Raw genomic sequence first — 15314 nt, forward strand, 5'->3', positions numbered from 1 at the left:
TTCCAAACAATCCTGACTGCCCAATTTCTCCCTTAAGTTGCATCACTTACAAAACATACCACTAGAGTGCTGTTTATATTTCAAGTAAAACAGGGCGCAACATAACAAACAATTCGGTCCACTTAAGGGTTTCACAACTTATCTTCACAACCAAGCATGAGCAAAAGTTGACTCTTCTTTTCAGCATTAAATTCTAGTCAAAGAGCACATTTGCACAACAAATACATATAAAACATATTGAATAATAGTACAAAGTCTATATTAGTGTCCTTTGTGATAAATTAATAAAGCCACAAATGCAGTACTAACTCCGTATCTACATGCCATCTGCTTAGCAACTCCACTGAAATTTGTTTTACCATTTGTTTGAATTGTTACTACTTAAAAAGATAATAATGTAAATTCTGCATTAAAATAACATCTGTATTTTTTAGACACAAATTCGGCATAATATAATGTACTATAGTACAGTATAATTTATAGCTATGGTTTAATAATGATGCATTTTTCCTTTCAAGGTTTCAAGGTTTCTATCATACTTGGAGATGAAGTGCATATTGATATTATCCTCTAAATATTACGAATTAAAACAGAGTGGCTTATTGTTTATATGGAACAAAGCGTATTAGTGCAGTGCATCCCAAAGCCCATAGCAATTATTCATGCATTTCCTGCCAGCCGTAGGCGACTAATCAAATACTGACCCCTAGAGGACACTTCCTGACTGTACAGTTCCTAAACACTACTGTATATCCTTCAGATTACAGAACATTAGCGGAATTGTCATCATGAAATTTAAGAAAAAGTTTATTGGTGTCCCTAATATGTAAATCATTATCTGAGGATGCTAGATACTGGTTTCTAGTTGGATAAATTAGTCCCATTAAGTAACTTTCTCATTGAATATAAATGTTGGATTTTATAAGGTAAGGTAAAATATGATACTACTGAAGGTAGTATCATCAATAACAATATCAATAATAATAATATCATAATAATATATTATAATAATAATCAATAACATTTATTGATGCTATTAATCTTATGTGAAGTGGCTAGGTATAAGTGTGAAATGCAGTGGGGCGAGTTGATGCTTTTTATTCATATACGATCATCAGAAACAAACCTTTTCATCAATGAATCTAAACAATCACTTGCAGAATAATTGATAACAAATATGGAAGCAGGCTCTCCCTTAAGAGATTAACACTTAAAATAAGCAACATATATGTAACTCCTTTGAGTTTGGAAAAAGAAGACATAAATAGTTGACAATCTCTGGGATTAATTTATTCAATCTGTCACTTTCCAGCATTTACAGTACTGTAAAGGATCTGATAAGAGTAGAGATAACCAACACAGCAGTTGTGATATGATAATAATCAGAGCCATGATTGACTAATAAAACCTTTATCATGATTTCCTATAAATGACAAAAACATGACATCTATCAGCAACACTAATCTCATTGTTCTCTGTGGTCTGTTTAAAATCTGAGACATAAAATTATCATAACTGCAATATAAAGTAATACATGATTTAAGCTCGGTATGACACTGAATAGATTGTCTTCTGTGCTAACACATCATACATTAATAACTAAAGAACATTTATAAAATACATTTTTATAAAAACGGCAGCTAAGTACAAAAGAGTGCACACTGAAATCAGACATATATTGTAACAAAAATTGGTCCAAGGACTACTTCTTACATTTGGTTTGAAGATTAGAGTATTTGTTGTAATAACAAGCAACATACTATGGAACATAATGCCTCTTCAGGTGGTACACTGATTAGCATTCTTTGGAAATATGACACAAAAAATGTAGAATACTTTCATAGTACGGTGTGCCCGACATAAAGTATTGGCACAATTGAAACTAAATTTAGTAGTTGTAACTCTTCATTAGTACCAGCCCCTTAACCGCTACCTAAAGTAGAGCGCATAAAAGAAAAATCTAATAAATACAAAGACAGTGTTTGAAGGGACCTCTGTTCAATAAGCATAGGATGTAAATCCTGTCATATACAAAACAATATATCAACTTTCAAAAAGATGAGATGTGGATTAAACCATCATGTCACGAGCAAAGCAGCAGCGGACTAGTTTATTGATGACTCAAATGATCAGTTAGTTAGAAGACACCACCATGTCCAGTTCTTTGACTCCCTCCTGGCTGGAGGTGAGGCCACAGCTGCCTGAGAGGGCGGAGTCAGAGAAGTGGCTGGCAGACCGGGGCACTGCGGCCGGGGAGGGGGGCGCCTGAGCCAGACTGGGCTTCTTGGGGGGGATGGGTGGAGGATTGCCCCTGTCGGCCCTGGGGATGGTGGGTGATCTGATCCCCTGCTGCAGTGCCCCTGCTGCCCTTGCTATGACCGGAGACAAGGGCGCAGCCAGGCTTCGGTAGTCTGTCCCAAAGGGCGAGTTGTTGGGCGATGCGCTCTTCGGTGCGGCGTTCTGCTGTCCGGTGGTGAAGCGAGACAGGACCTGTGTGACGGTGCTCCGAGCCATCTGCTTCACTGGGCTGGCTTCAAGCGGGGGACTGCTGGTAACTGGGGGGGCATCCTTTGGCAAGGGGGGAAGGGCGGGTTGTGCGGCCTGGGTCTGAGGCTCTGGGTCTATGGTGCCTTGGAACTTGTGCCGAGCAGCGTGGAAACGCTGGTTGATCCCGGCTTGGTAGGGGGACTGGTAGCTGCCAGGGCTCGGGCTGCCTGGTGGCCGCTTGGCAAGGACGGGTGAGGTGCAGGGGGAGGAGGTAGGGAGATTGGATGAGGAAGCCTGGTTCTGATGAACTGGAGAATTTTCATTTCCGTTCTGTAGACAGATGTCATCTGAGAGGCCGTTGTTTGGGTCGTGGTGCCCGTCGGTCTCATCCGTACAGTCCTGACCGTTGACGTTTGGCAGCGCATGTTGCTGTGTGTCTTCTCCAATGTCCTTGACTGTAACAATGTCTACTGCTATCTGTCTCGCAGGAGCTCTGGAGGCCCACTCCTTTCTTTCTGCCTGTACTGGAGCTCTAACTACCTCTGTAACACCTCGCTCCTCCAGCTTCCTCTTCAGCTCCTGTACCTGATCACAAAAATCGTGAAAGAGATGAATTTCAAGTAGAAATTTGGCTGTACAATGCGAGCCAATTTTCTAAGGTTAGATGAAATTACATGAAGTAAATATAGTATGCAAAATGTGCAATCTTCTGCCACCTGCATGATCAATGCCTTAAGTGTTCCCACCTGTTGTTGCAGCTGACAGCAGTGAGCTTCCTCCTTCTTCAAACGTGAGCGGAGCTGCTCTCGCTCTGTGTCAAACTCGGCCAGCTGCTCCTCCACCCTCGCCTCCATCCTCAGAGCTCGCCGCCTCTCATCCTCCAGTTCGTTTCTCAGGTCCTGACAAGACTCCTTCTCCTGCAAAATTAAAACAAAATATGTTACACCTGAATGCAAAATATAACAAGAAACAACATTTGTTACAGCAAAAGAAAATAAACTTGTTTTCAAAATGTTGATACCTTGTCGAGTTTACGGTTCACCTCACTCAGCCGGTGACCCTCCTCCAGAGCGCGGGAACTTGCCCACTTGCACTCTTTGGCAAGAGCGCAGGAGAGCTGCTTGTGTTGAGCCCGTTCTTCTTCTAGCTGCTCTGTCATCCGCCACTGCTCTTTTTCTAACCGCCGGACCTGGCTCCGCTCAAACTCCAGCTATAGAGAAAGAGGCAAACCAACAATGAACAAAGTTGTCAGAGGAGGTAAACATTGTTTTGCTTTAGTCTTCATCCATTTTACTGTCTGACTCAACGTCTATTAGAACAGTGGTTCTCAACTGGTGGGTCGCGACCCACTGAGTGGGTCGCAGTTATGCAAGTGAAAAAAAAAAGTTGGAAAAAAACCCAAAACACGGCAAGACAAACTTTTATTTTGAAGGCCGGAATTTCTAATGCTGCGCGGGCAGTAGCCGTTTCACTGGAAATGTCTGAGACCAGAAACGGTTTTGAATATTGCTGTCACGTAGTGATCCAGGATTGGCTCCACGTCTTTTTATTTCATACAAAAAATATGTGCTATAGAAAAACATTTATAATGTATCAGTTTACTTGAAAGCTTTTGACACCAGTTCACGTAAAGCTTTCCCACAGTACATTTTGTGCAAATATTTACAGTGCAGCCCATGTCAATTTTAATTAGAGGGCACCTGTTGTTGTAGACGCTCCCTCTCCTTCTCCAGGATGTAAGTGACATCATCTCCCTCGGCTGTGTCCTCAGCATGCCTCCTCTTCTCCTCCTCCAGATCTGCAATGACCTGAAGCAAACACAGTGGGGAGACAGAGAGTCAAGAGGGAAACCATCTGGTATGGTCTGCCTTACGCTGGCCAATAACAGTTATTTTTGAAGCTACTACATTGTGAGTGAAAACGCTGATGGCAGTTCAGCTAAATGGTTACATAACTAAGCTTATTTAAATGAGTACCCTGTTCAGCCCGCCTGCAGGGAAAAGTATAGTCATCACTCTATGGTTTCACAAAGCCTACGATGATTGAGTGTTTTTCACAGTTCCAAAACATGTCATTTAAGTATATACCAAAACAAAAAAACACACATAAGGCATAATATCCTTGTCTTTATGATTTAACACAAAATCAAATCAGGAGACACTGTCTTCATTAGACAATCCTAGATTGTTACATTAAACAAAAGAAAACATGAAATAAGATAGCAGATACTATTTTTTTCTTTGTTTTTATTTCTGTTACTGTGCACCTGTGAAGGACTCTTAGTGTGGGCCTTTTGGAAATAGTTCATGCTGAAAACGATGCTGTTTTTAATTTGTTATTTTACTGTTCCTTAAAAACATCTACAGAAACAAGAGTTTTAATTCGTTTTGTGTACCAAACTGTTTTTGCCAGCTGTTTTTATACACTGTATGCTTGAATAATCCTTATTGCAAGTTGCTGGTGGCAATCTCCATTTAAAATATTTTCAAAATATTTTTTCACTAGTGAGGACAAGCATTTTTTATCTTTCATGTTTCTCAATTTTTAGATTTTAGATCCGCATGAGAAACCAGCTCATTCTTGCCTCCCGTAATTAAGAACCACACATCCACACCCACCCTTCTGTGCCTGCTTTCCGCTGAAGCTAGCTGGGCCAACATCTTCTCCTGCATCCTCCTGCAGTGGCTCACCACTAGCTTGAGAACCACCAGAGGGTTGGAGGTAGAGGAGGGACAGCCCTGCTCTTTGTTCTGGTCCCCGACAGCCTCACTGTCTCTCTGAAGGGCCTGGAAGGGGTCGCTGAGGTTGTACTTGCCATAGCGCTCCTGGATGAACAGCTCTTTACGCTGGCCCTAAAGGGAAGAGAGGCAGGGGAGAGTGTAATGGAGCTCAGCGAGGGACAGTGATTTAGTTACAGTACGTTTGTGGTCTAAAGGTTACTGGGTAGGAAATATTCACGAGTGGAATGGCTTTGGTATGAATGCCCTTGTTTACAGAAAAAGGCTTCTTGGTTTTACCATGTGATTTATTCTTTCTGATCACTTTTCTTGCTCCTCAGGCTTGTTTTAAACTCAGCTGTTACTGGATAAAGCCTTTATACATTTTCAAGAGAGAATTTTTGGGGTTGGGTTTTACAGATAAAAAAATCCGTTGGTAGGTTGGTTCAACCTTTGATCCAAACCGAAATATCTTAACTATTGGATGCAATGCTGTGCCAAAAAGACTCAAGTGATCCCTGACTGTTGCTATATCCAAAGTTTTCATTTATTCAATGAAATATTTATTGGATATTGAGGGATTTCCATGAGCATTGCAACACATAAATGAATGAACCCATCAGAACGATCCTTTTACTTTTTTCATGTAGCAACATTTTAAGTCTGACTTTGTCCAATACTTATCTGAACACACACTTAACTGTTTAGTTTGAACCCTAACTCTAGCTGTAATCATTCATAGCAGTCACTATATTTTACTAAAAAAACTGACATCCACATGACTTTACTTTGGTGTTATTATGAAATGATTGGATGGTTCTAATCCCTGATAGTTGTGATTTAACATGTGTCACTTCACTTATATGTAAAAGGGGAAACAAATACTTTGTTCCACACACATTATCAGCTTCTCTAATACTTGAATGGCAATTATCTTTAGATGGGAAGGAAGGGGAAGAGAGGAAGAAGAAATGCAGAAAAATGCCAGAGAAAGAGTGAAGCAGAAGGAAGAAGCAACAGATGGTGTGTGTGTGTGTCTGTCTATCTTTAGCAGGACAGCTGCTCTATACTGGACCTAAGCCAAGGCAGACCTGTTCTATGTTTAACCCGTGACAAAGGAGGAATAATGGCAGCAAGACAGTTCAGGTTCAGCAGATGCCTTTGGGCCATACAGGAAAAGAGGGAGAGGGGGGTAAGAGAGAGGGGGAGATAAAGGGAAAGAGGGGGAGAAAGCTCTAGGTTGTCTTCGTGAGGTTTCAACAAAAGAGGATCAAAAGATTAGAGAGAACAGTATCCTCTTCAGCAAGGTGAGGACATAGCTCCTGATGACTGATACTGAGATTACTGAAGAAGTTTAGTGTGTAGCCAAGAGCGTGGTTGTCCCTGAAGAACAACATTCAGCTGATTCACTTTTCTTGCAGAGCATTGAGCTGCAGATTGTTTGTGAGGGTATTAAATTTGATTAAACACTCCTTTTATAACTTTTAAAGGAGATTTGCTTTCTTTCTTTTAAACCGACTCCTGGGCTTCAAATAAACGAACATTTCTTACAAAAGCTGAGTACATAGGTATTTATGACCCTTTAAAATGGCATTATATTGGAGTAAAACCACAACCTTTATAACTAGGGATACCCATACTTTTTCAAAAACAATTTTGATTTGTTTCGTTACTAAATACTGATGTGATACCAGCAATTACTTTTTCCCAAAAACATTTCTGTAGATTCACGTGGGGACCTTACTACGTGTGGACCCACTGTGACTGGATGAATGTGACACAGCAAACGCTGAACTCCAGAAAGACATTGACTAAGAAACTAGATGTAATGCAGATTGGACACTTAATGGCTGATCCATAAATAATTTCATCAGATTGCATATAACATTGATTGATTCTAAAGTCTAACTTTTATACTGGTGATCGAGACATTGTCATATGACTGACATGTTACGTACAAAGAGAGTTCAGCACCTGGAGTTAGTTAGCAAAGTGTTAAAAATACAGAGTGCCATTTGATGGCTGCAGACGGAGAAGTTCAAGCAATATTCCCCAACAGATCCAAGGCTTGGTGATTGTCATCTTCAACAATATTAGCTCATCTGACACGAGGGAGGAGGGGCAAGGCTGCCGGGCAAGGCTGCTGTTATTTGATCCAGTCCACTGAGGACTGTGTGAAGGTGGCTCAAACAAGGAAAACACAGGATGCCCAGGAGGATTAAAAAATGCACGTTTAAAGTAGACGCTATCTGAAGCCCTTAATCTAATGCAATGTAGATTATGTTATGAAAGTGGCATATAGCCCTTGTCCTCACTATGTTCATACAATACAGGTTTCACATCTAACCGACTTAGAAAACATGACATTTGCCTGCCAAATATTTCTTTTGAAGGCGTACTTGTGATTAAAATAAACACTACAATTTCTTTAATGGGTCTTCTTTTCTTCCTAAAAAAGGTATCTAATTTTGCAGAGAAATCCTCAAAGAGAAATCTGACGACAGATTTGGCCGACAGCCCGACAGTTTTCCCGTCAATGACTGTCTGCTCTGATGTTTCATTTTACGGTCAAAGATTGAAGCTGCTTGGATCAGGTTTACATTCTAGACACCTACGTTGCCTCAGGATAAACACTTAGTCTGACTTTCATTGCTGCAGTTGTAAGCAATACTAAGAGTGAGAAAAAAACACTTTACAATCCACTTCAAACACAAGATGAAACTATTGTGAAACTCATCCAAACACGTCTACAATTTTTAAAGATCAGGTCATTTTTGCTTTTTTCTGTTAAGTCTCACACATTACGAGAACTGAATAATTGACCTTTAAATACTATTCTCTTATTCAAAAGTCCCCTTTTACACAAAGGTTCACCCATGAACACAGACTCAGTGTCCCTCTGCTCACTTCCCAGCCCATCAATGCACAGACTTCCACAAAGGGAGGCTGTTTTCCTCTGCTTCAATCCTCCACTGCTGCAGAGAGGCTGGAAGAAGGGAACAGAGGAATAACAGGAAAAACATTCCTAACATTATTTCATTCTTAACACCTAACTCCTTCCATTGCTTAGTCCTTACATCAGACTGTACATGAAGAGTGCCCATAAACATTCACTGCATGGCTACTACACACTCTACCTCCATTATTCATGCTTTTTCCTTTTGGCTTTCGGTTCTTGGCAACTAGTGTGCTTTTGCTTGGGATGTTTCTGTGCCATACTGCACTGGTTCCAATCCAGCTTATCTTTTGCTGACACATGCCTGGATTTCTGTTTAAGTTGTGCGAGGTTGGTGACAAGATTTGTATAATACTAAGTGATGGTGATATATGAAATCTCACCCACGAGTCCTATATATTGCAGAGCTGCTAAAGCAGATTCTTGAAATGCTCATGTATGTCAATGTAAATGGATGTCTGGAGAATAATATTCATCAGCACATGATTGTGAATGGTACAGTAAGTGACACTAATCCAATCAGCTGATGCACCTCAAAGCTACAAAAAAGGCTGTTCTTCCCTATTTGTGCCCCATTACCCCATAACATGCATGGTTAACTGTTAAAAGTACGTCCATTTGAAAGCACTTGTCAACACACCATGTGAACTTGACGGTAATTAAAAGGCTCATTTCCATATTTAAGTTCCCTTTGAACTTAAGTAAGTGAAGACCCATATTCCTTCCCTAAGCAAAGGAAACACTGGATCACAGCAGAGCTTTGTATGCCAAATATGAGAATTGCCAGAGACTTAACTTCCTTTTGAAAGCCACAGCTTGAGCAGCTGCTGAAGTGAGTCACAAATGGCAAAATGTAGCGGATAGCTAGAATACCATTGATAGTTCTGCATAATTTAATATAGAGGACCACAGAAAAACCACTTCATTAACCACACATCCTGTACTTATACTACATTCAGTAGAAAACACTGATAAGAATAGTAGATTGTTTAAACACCGAGAATAGAAATGCGAATAAAAACTGGCCAGCTCCAGTTCTTTTAACAATAAAGCAATGGCATAAAAAAGCAAAGAGTTGTAGAGGGGTGGTATGACCATGGTGATTTTTCATTGAGCCAAAGATTTCTCACATGACATTTGGTGTGGCAGTGACACGTCGGTCATGAGCAACATGACTACATGTACTTCTCTTATTACTGTAGGCCCATGAGCAATCTTATTGTTGAAACCAGACTGGAGTGGATCATCTGCACGTAGACAGGGCAGTTTATCCAGCAAAATGCTAAACATCTGCATGCCAACATACAGGAAATGCTAACCATGCTGATGGATTTGTCATTTGTTTTCTCAGGTATTTGGTTATGAACCGTTGGGCAAATTAAAACGTCTACCTGAAGACAGCTATCTAAAAATTGAAAAGATCACTAAATGTTATTTCCCTTTAACCCAAGGGGGACATGAATGTTAATGGCAATCCATCCTTTCACTCAAAACAACAAATGTTAACCTAAAGATAGCAATATAACTAAAGACAATGGGGTTCTTCCTCTGGGGACTATGACTTTTTGTACAAACTATCGCAAATCCAGACAGTGGTTGCTGAGATATTTGACAGGATAGGTATTAGTTTGACCTGCTGCTGGTGCCATCTGCAAAATCAAGGGATCGCAATAGAAAAAAGCATCCTCTGGGGACCATGAATGGCTGTAAAATAAAAGTGCATGGCAAATTATCCGATAATTGTCGGCTTAAAACTAGAGTATTATCAGGTGATGTTTTATTGATACCAATCTGTCTTCATGTGAGGGCAAGACCCAGGATTCCCCCTCTCCAATCCCTAAAAAATTGAATAACATAACGGTATGCAGCTGAGCTTTTATTTGGAAAACATGGATGCTGTGCTGCAGATAAGACATCAGTTTCCCCAAGAGATCCTTTTCACTTATACCCTGCACTTACTCCAGTTCAGAGAGTATACCCTTAACTTAAGATCTGTAATGGTTAACACTGCAGCAGTGATCCGATCCCAGACCTGAATGAGTTAACAGTTTGTGCAGGTGGAGCCATGAAAGCCATATTCCCCTCAAGCTCCAGTTAAGGCCAATGTTTATTTGTTCTCCACTCCTACTCTCGCTCACATTGAGTCATCAGGCACCCAGTGGGCTGCAACTCTTCTTGCCTTAGATGGCCAGATCCCAGGAGAAATGGAGGAATGTGGTCTAGACACAACACATGAACATTTAGCGGAGTGCTCTTTGGACGGCTGCTCTCCACTTTGCTGGCTGCATCTTCATTTTTTGAAGCAGCAGAATGACACTGAAGCACATTTACAATAGTTTGTATTGACAAAACCTCCTAACGCCATGCAAATATTCACTGAAAGCATGTGGGCCTGCAGAACACAGCACGTCAAAGGACACGGAAGCAGAAAATAGCTTTACGATCCTTTAATTGAAAATGCAGCATTAATCCTGCTAAAGTAAAACAACCAGAGGTTTGAGCTACTTGTAATCGAACTCTGTGTGTGTGTGTGTGTGTGTGTGTGTGTGTGTGTGTGTGTGTGTGTGTGTGTGTGTGTGTGTGTGTGTGTGTGTGTGTGTGTGTGTGTACTTGTTGCATTGGGTCTACATATTCAATCTCCCTGGGGTGCGTCTACTCATTGAAACTTTAGACAAAAGACTCTGTTCTCCAGAGACATAGACTCTAGTTTGCTGCAAACATAATGGACATGGGAATATTAGCATCACAGACACATGGCTTTGTCGTTTCCATACACTAAGCTTTTTCACAGGAAATGACTGCCATTAACAGCATTTCTTGGATAAAATCTTAATTGTTTTAGCTTGGTTTTTCCTCCTCGCCGTGTTGCCAAATCTCTATTTACTTTGGATCCCGTAACACATGCATGACTGATATGTTTTACTGGTATTCATAACTCTAAATTGACCTAACTTATATAACACCAGGTATCAATAAACTTCCCCATGTAGGTTTGTGCAAGACCTCCTTCTGTAGGCTTGAAAAGTGTCTGCAGCATAATCTGTTATACTGCTATCCACCATTTTTGTATAACAAATACACACAATGAGGACCTTTGCTTATTGTTTCCTTACAAAAGCACAATCTAAGTTTCTCCGACCTTTCATTGTTTTTTCCTGCTGTGAAAAAAATTACTTTTTAAATATAAATGGGTTTACTTTAGGAAGAAAGAGCTTGTGCAGAGAGTCACTGAAATGTTACATTGTTACAAGCTCTAGGAAAGGTACCTTGAGGGCATCAATGACCAGGTCCCGCGCCTCCAGCTCACCCTCCAGGATGCTGAAGAGCATCAGCAACTCTGGCTTGGTCAAACTGTCCATGTTCAGCTTGGACTGTGAGGGCAAAACATAAAAAGTATCTGATTTACTAATTGATTTTTGATTTGAATTTCATTACAAACTCCAAAAACAAAAAACACATTCCGAAAGGAAATACTGAGAAACCATATATGCTTTACTAGGAAAACAAACTGTTTTCCCCCAAATGATTCTCAGTTATTACAACTTGAAACAAAGCCATGCATTTTCCAATTTCACAAAAATCAGACATCTAGACAGACATCTAATCTATATCATCTAGCCCCCTGATTTATGAGCTTAATGTGGATATAATCTTGGGTGGGGGTTATTTTGCAGGACACAACCATTGTACTACATATGTTGTAACGTTTTTTCTCACGAATGAAAAGAAACCAGACAGCTTATGGTGGGTGTAGGGCAAGAGTTGCGCTACAACAGAACTATTAAAGAGGTCAAAGGTTGAGCTCAAACAAAATGTGAGGACCTTACAGTACATGAATAAAACAACTACTGTTCAAAAATAAAAGAAGAGCATCCTAATGAAAATGAGGCCACATTGTTTTCAAAGTTGCTCATTTCATTTTCATATTACATTTTGGATATTTCAGCATAATAATGTGACAAACATTGCAACAATACAAGCCAACATGCTCATCAGGCACAGATAGATCACATATCAAACAACGGCTTTTAAGCTGTTCCATCATCTGTCTTAAACACTTCAAGCTTAATATTTGTGAATTCAAATTTGACTTTTAAGTTCAGTGTTGAAACTAATATCACATCACTTTGTTTTGTTTTTCCCACTGAACGTTCATTCATAATTGCTCCCGTGACAGTTGGTTGTTTTGTGTTGGAAATGTGATGTGGTCTCTTTGTAGTGTCTCTGTGCTGTAATCTCACAGCTGTGTTGCTACTGCTGACAAGCCCTGCGGTCTCCTCACCCCAAACATGCAACCTCACTCTGGCCAGAAGAACGTATGCGGGCCTCTCTTTGAAATAAGATCAAAGCTGGCGTTATTATACTAAGCATCCTTTTCATATCATTATGCTTGATGTGTAGATTGCTCCTACACTGGCCAACTACTTACTAGTAGGAAGTAGGCTCTTATTCGATAAAAGTCTCAAATGATCTTACTCATTGCTGTTTACTAGACATTTATCCACACCTGAATTACGATTCATTCAACAGTGTGCTGGGGCTTCTCTCAGAGCACTCTGTGGTCTCCAAAACTTTCCATACCATGAAGTCACCCAAAGTGGTTGGTCTAATCTCTTTGGGCTCTGGGACAGACAGGAGCTCTTTGCCTTTCAAATATGAGCTAGTAGCTACAATATTTCCCTGTGTCTTCAATAAAATTGAGAAATCTGGAGAGCATATTTCCAGAACTTAAACATACTGTGCCACTTATTTAGAGAAGCATACAGAAAGTAAGAGGTGAACTGCACCTACAGCCTAATCCCTACAGCAGCGTCCCTTCACAAAGAAGGCACACAGTGTTTCAACTGTGTGCCTTCACCAGCACTCATGCTCTGTGGCGTAACCACAGGGGTAAAATGCTAATTAAACTACTGCACACACACCTCCCTTGGTTTTGCTTATATTGACTTGCTCGCTAATTTCACAGTCCGCTGTAATCACTGTGCGGAAGTGTTTGCACTGTGTTATGAGAAATGTCTGGACCAGTTGGAGCCTTCATGTGTCTTCACGCTTGTTTAGATCCTCATCATTATTTAATATTATTTCACCTAATCCCCGAGGGTTAGAGTTAGTAATCATGAGGGTACAAAAACACTAAGCGATATCATGGGAAATACACATTTTCCCACACGGTGGCTCTAGTTCCTAACGAAAGCCTTGTGTCCATAATCCTTTTTATCCGTGTTTGTTTTAAGCCTGGTCAGCCATGTGCTTCGTCTGCAACACTGTAAACTCATTAAAAACACATAGAGGCTCCTGTTGCAAAAACACATGCTTTGCCCTGGTACAAATAGGTTTGTAAGTAGCTGCTTCAGAGTCTTCTGTGAACAGTATAAATGGAAAATGAACCTCCTTCACTCAAATCATCTCAAAGTCCATGTCATTAAAAATCCAGTTCTTCTCATGTTGCTCAATTTGAATCTAAAGTTATACTAGCAATATGCACGACATTTCATAAAGCATTCCAACATAATTATCTTTTATACACACATACAGTGCAACACATTCCCTTGTCTTTAAACCCGTGGGAGGATTTAGCCTTCACATCATCTTGCAGCTGACTGTAGCCCACTGGTCAGGGAGGGGGGTCACAGACTTGGCCCACAAGAAGAGGGTCAACTGAGGGGAAGTACAGCAGGAGAGGTCTGCTCAGTTTCCTTGTTCTTTTAATCATGATGGCTGACCAGATGCAGCATGTCTGCCAACTAAATTGGATTTGGCAACTAACCTATTTCTTGTGTAGGTTACTTAGGCTACTCACACAGCTTGCTGCCAATTGGCTTTTGATGCATCCTAGTCTTTAAAAACGAATGCATTAAACTAGTATGTTGCCATTACAGAGTAAATACACGTTATTTAACAACTGGAACTACTGTATGTGAATTTAATCAGCACTTTCTTCAAGATCATCAGCAGCCTGACTGATGTGTTGACGTTCCGCTACTTCCTTTCTTCTTCGCTGAAAAGATATAAATACTGATATATCTTTAATGTATTTTAACTGTAGTTTTTAGCACAAACAAAACACACCTACGTGACATTTAATCTTAAGAAGATGCAGTGCAAACGGTTCGGCCTGTAGCGTTGACTACTTTTCTGTTTTTCTTTTCTTTAGAACCAGAAAGTGGCTAAAAGACGGTGAAACAGTACAGATGATCGTCTCCGGTTTGAAACCGCCGACCCCAAAACGTTTTTTGCGGATCTTCTTACCTTCATGAGGCCCTCTGAGGTCTTTAAAAACTCCAGCATGAACTTTTCTCCTGTCAGGAGATTTGTTTCACTTGATTTGCTGCCTCTGATCCCGACACAGCGGAACAGTTAGCGGCCAAACACTGTTCTAACTGAAAGCTCAGCTAGCCAATAGACGAGGCAGAGCTTGGGACAATGACCAATGAGTGGTCAGTTTCTGGGAAAGTGGGCAGGGCCAATGACGTCCCACCTCTTGGATTTTGGTTGGATTTCTTTGTTTAGTATTTGTCGAGTGCCTGCCTCTTCTTAAGAAGTTTCTTATGGGTCGTAATTACTTTAAGCACGCAAACCCTCCGGACGAAATTATATTTGATGGTGTCAAAGTAGTGACTGCCACGTTTATACACTTAACTGATGTTTTTTGTCATCTGTTATGTTGATACTCCAAAATATTCCTGTAAAACTTATTGACAATTTAATACATTTATATGTTTTTGAGATTGAACAGTTATACTTGTGCATTATATTTTTAAAATGAAGCATATATATATAGTCATATATTTTTAAAAGATTAATTAACGTTAATTTGAACTGTATCATTTTTATTATTTTATGAATTATAGCAGTGTTATTGATTCACTACAGTGAAGTCTATGAAGGCTATGCACAGCTATTCATATATAAATACAGCAGCATGTTACAAAAAACCCAGTGGTATGCAGAGAAAATAGCCATGACAACATAAAAACTAAATGCCATAGGTCATAGAAAATACCACCACATAAACCATCTATTGACCATTTGTTTAATTATCCCAATATTATTAATTATTCAATTAAAAGCATCCCTTGAATTGATTCTTCGATTTATGGGATTACAGTATTATTGACTGCCATCTGGTGGCATAATAGCCTAGTCTGCAGAGC

The 15314-nt window shown here is 40.1% G+C and overlaps 1 protein-coding gene across 3 annotated transcripts; it reads right to left on the bottom strand.

Annotated features, from left to right (window-relative positions):
* Positions 1-1121: 1121 nt before the first annotated feature.
* LOC134882343 (CTTNBP2 N-terminal-like protein) lies at positions 1122-14543 on the bottom strand. 3 transcript variants are annotated; one of them, XM_063909983.1, is made up of 7 exons: positions 13694-13735; positions 11427-11531; positions 5106-5339; positions 4188-4295; positions 3509-3697; positions 3234-3404; positions 1122-3072 (listed from the first exon to the last, which is right to left on the bottom strand). In XM_063909983.1, the coding sequence occupies exons 1-7, from the start codon at positions 13703-13705 to the stop codon at positions 2134-2136; spliced, it is 1758 nt and encodes a 585-aa protein (XP_063766053.1). In that variant the 5' UTR covers positions 13706-13735; the 3' UTR covers positions 1122-2133. The 3 variants fall into 3 exon arrangements, with proteins under 3 accessions (XP_063766053.1, XP_063766054.1, XP_063766052.1); XM_063909982.1 differs by lacking the exon at positions 13694-13735 and adding an exon at positions 14410-14543 and having other exon boundaries at positions 1123-3072; XM_063909984.1 differs by lacking the exons at positions 5106-5339; positions 13694-13735 and adding an exon at positions 14410-14543.
* Between the last annotated feature and the right edge of the window lie 771 nt (positions 14544-15314).

This window comes from Eleginops maclovinus, chromosome 20, assembly GCF_036324505.1.
Source record: "Eleginops maclovinus isolate JMC-PN-2008 ecotype Puerto Natales chromosome 20, JC_Emac_rtc_rv5, whole genome shotgun sequence".
In the NCBI taxonomy this organism is placed as follows: domain Eukaryota; kingdom Metazoa; phylum Chordata; class Actinopteri; order Perciformes; family Eleginopidae; genus Eleginops; species Eleginops maclovinus.

Excerpts from the sequence above, each read along its gene's own strand:
- LOC134882343 (XM_063909982.1), bottom strand. The coding sequence starts at position 14,448 with ATGCTGGAGTTTTTAAAGACCTCAGAGGGCCTCATGAAG. Across the intron at positions 5,340-11,426 it reads TGGTCATTGATGCCCTCAAG|GGCCAGCGTAAAGAGCTGTT; the intron begins GTACCTTTCCTA and ends TCTTCCCTTTAG. Across the intron at positions 4,296-5,105 it reads CGGAAAGCAGGCACAGAAGG|GTCATTGCAGATCTGGAGGA; the intron begins GTGGGTGTGGAT and ends TGTTTGCTTCAG.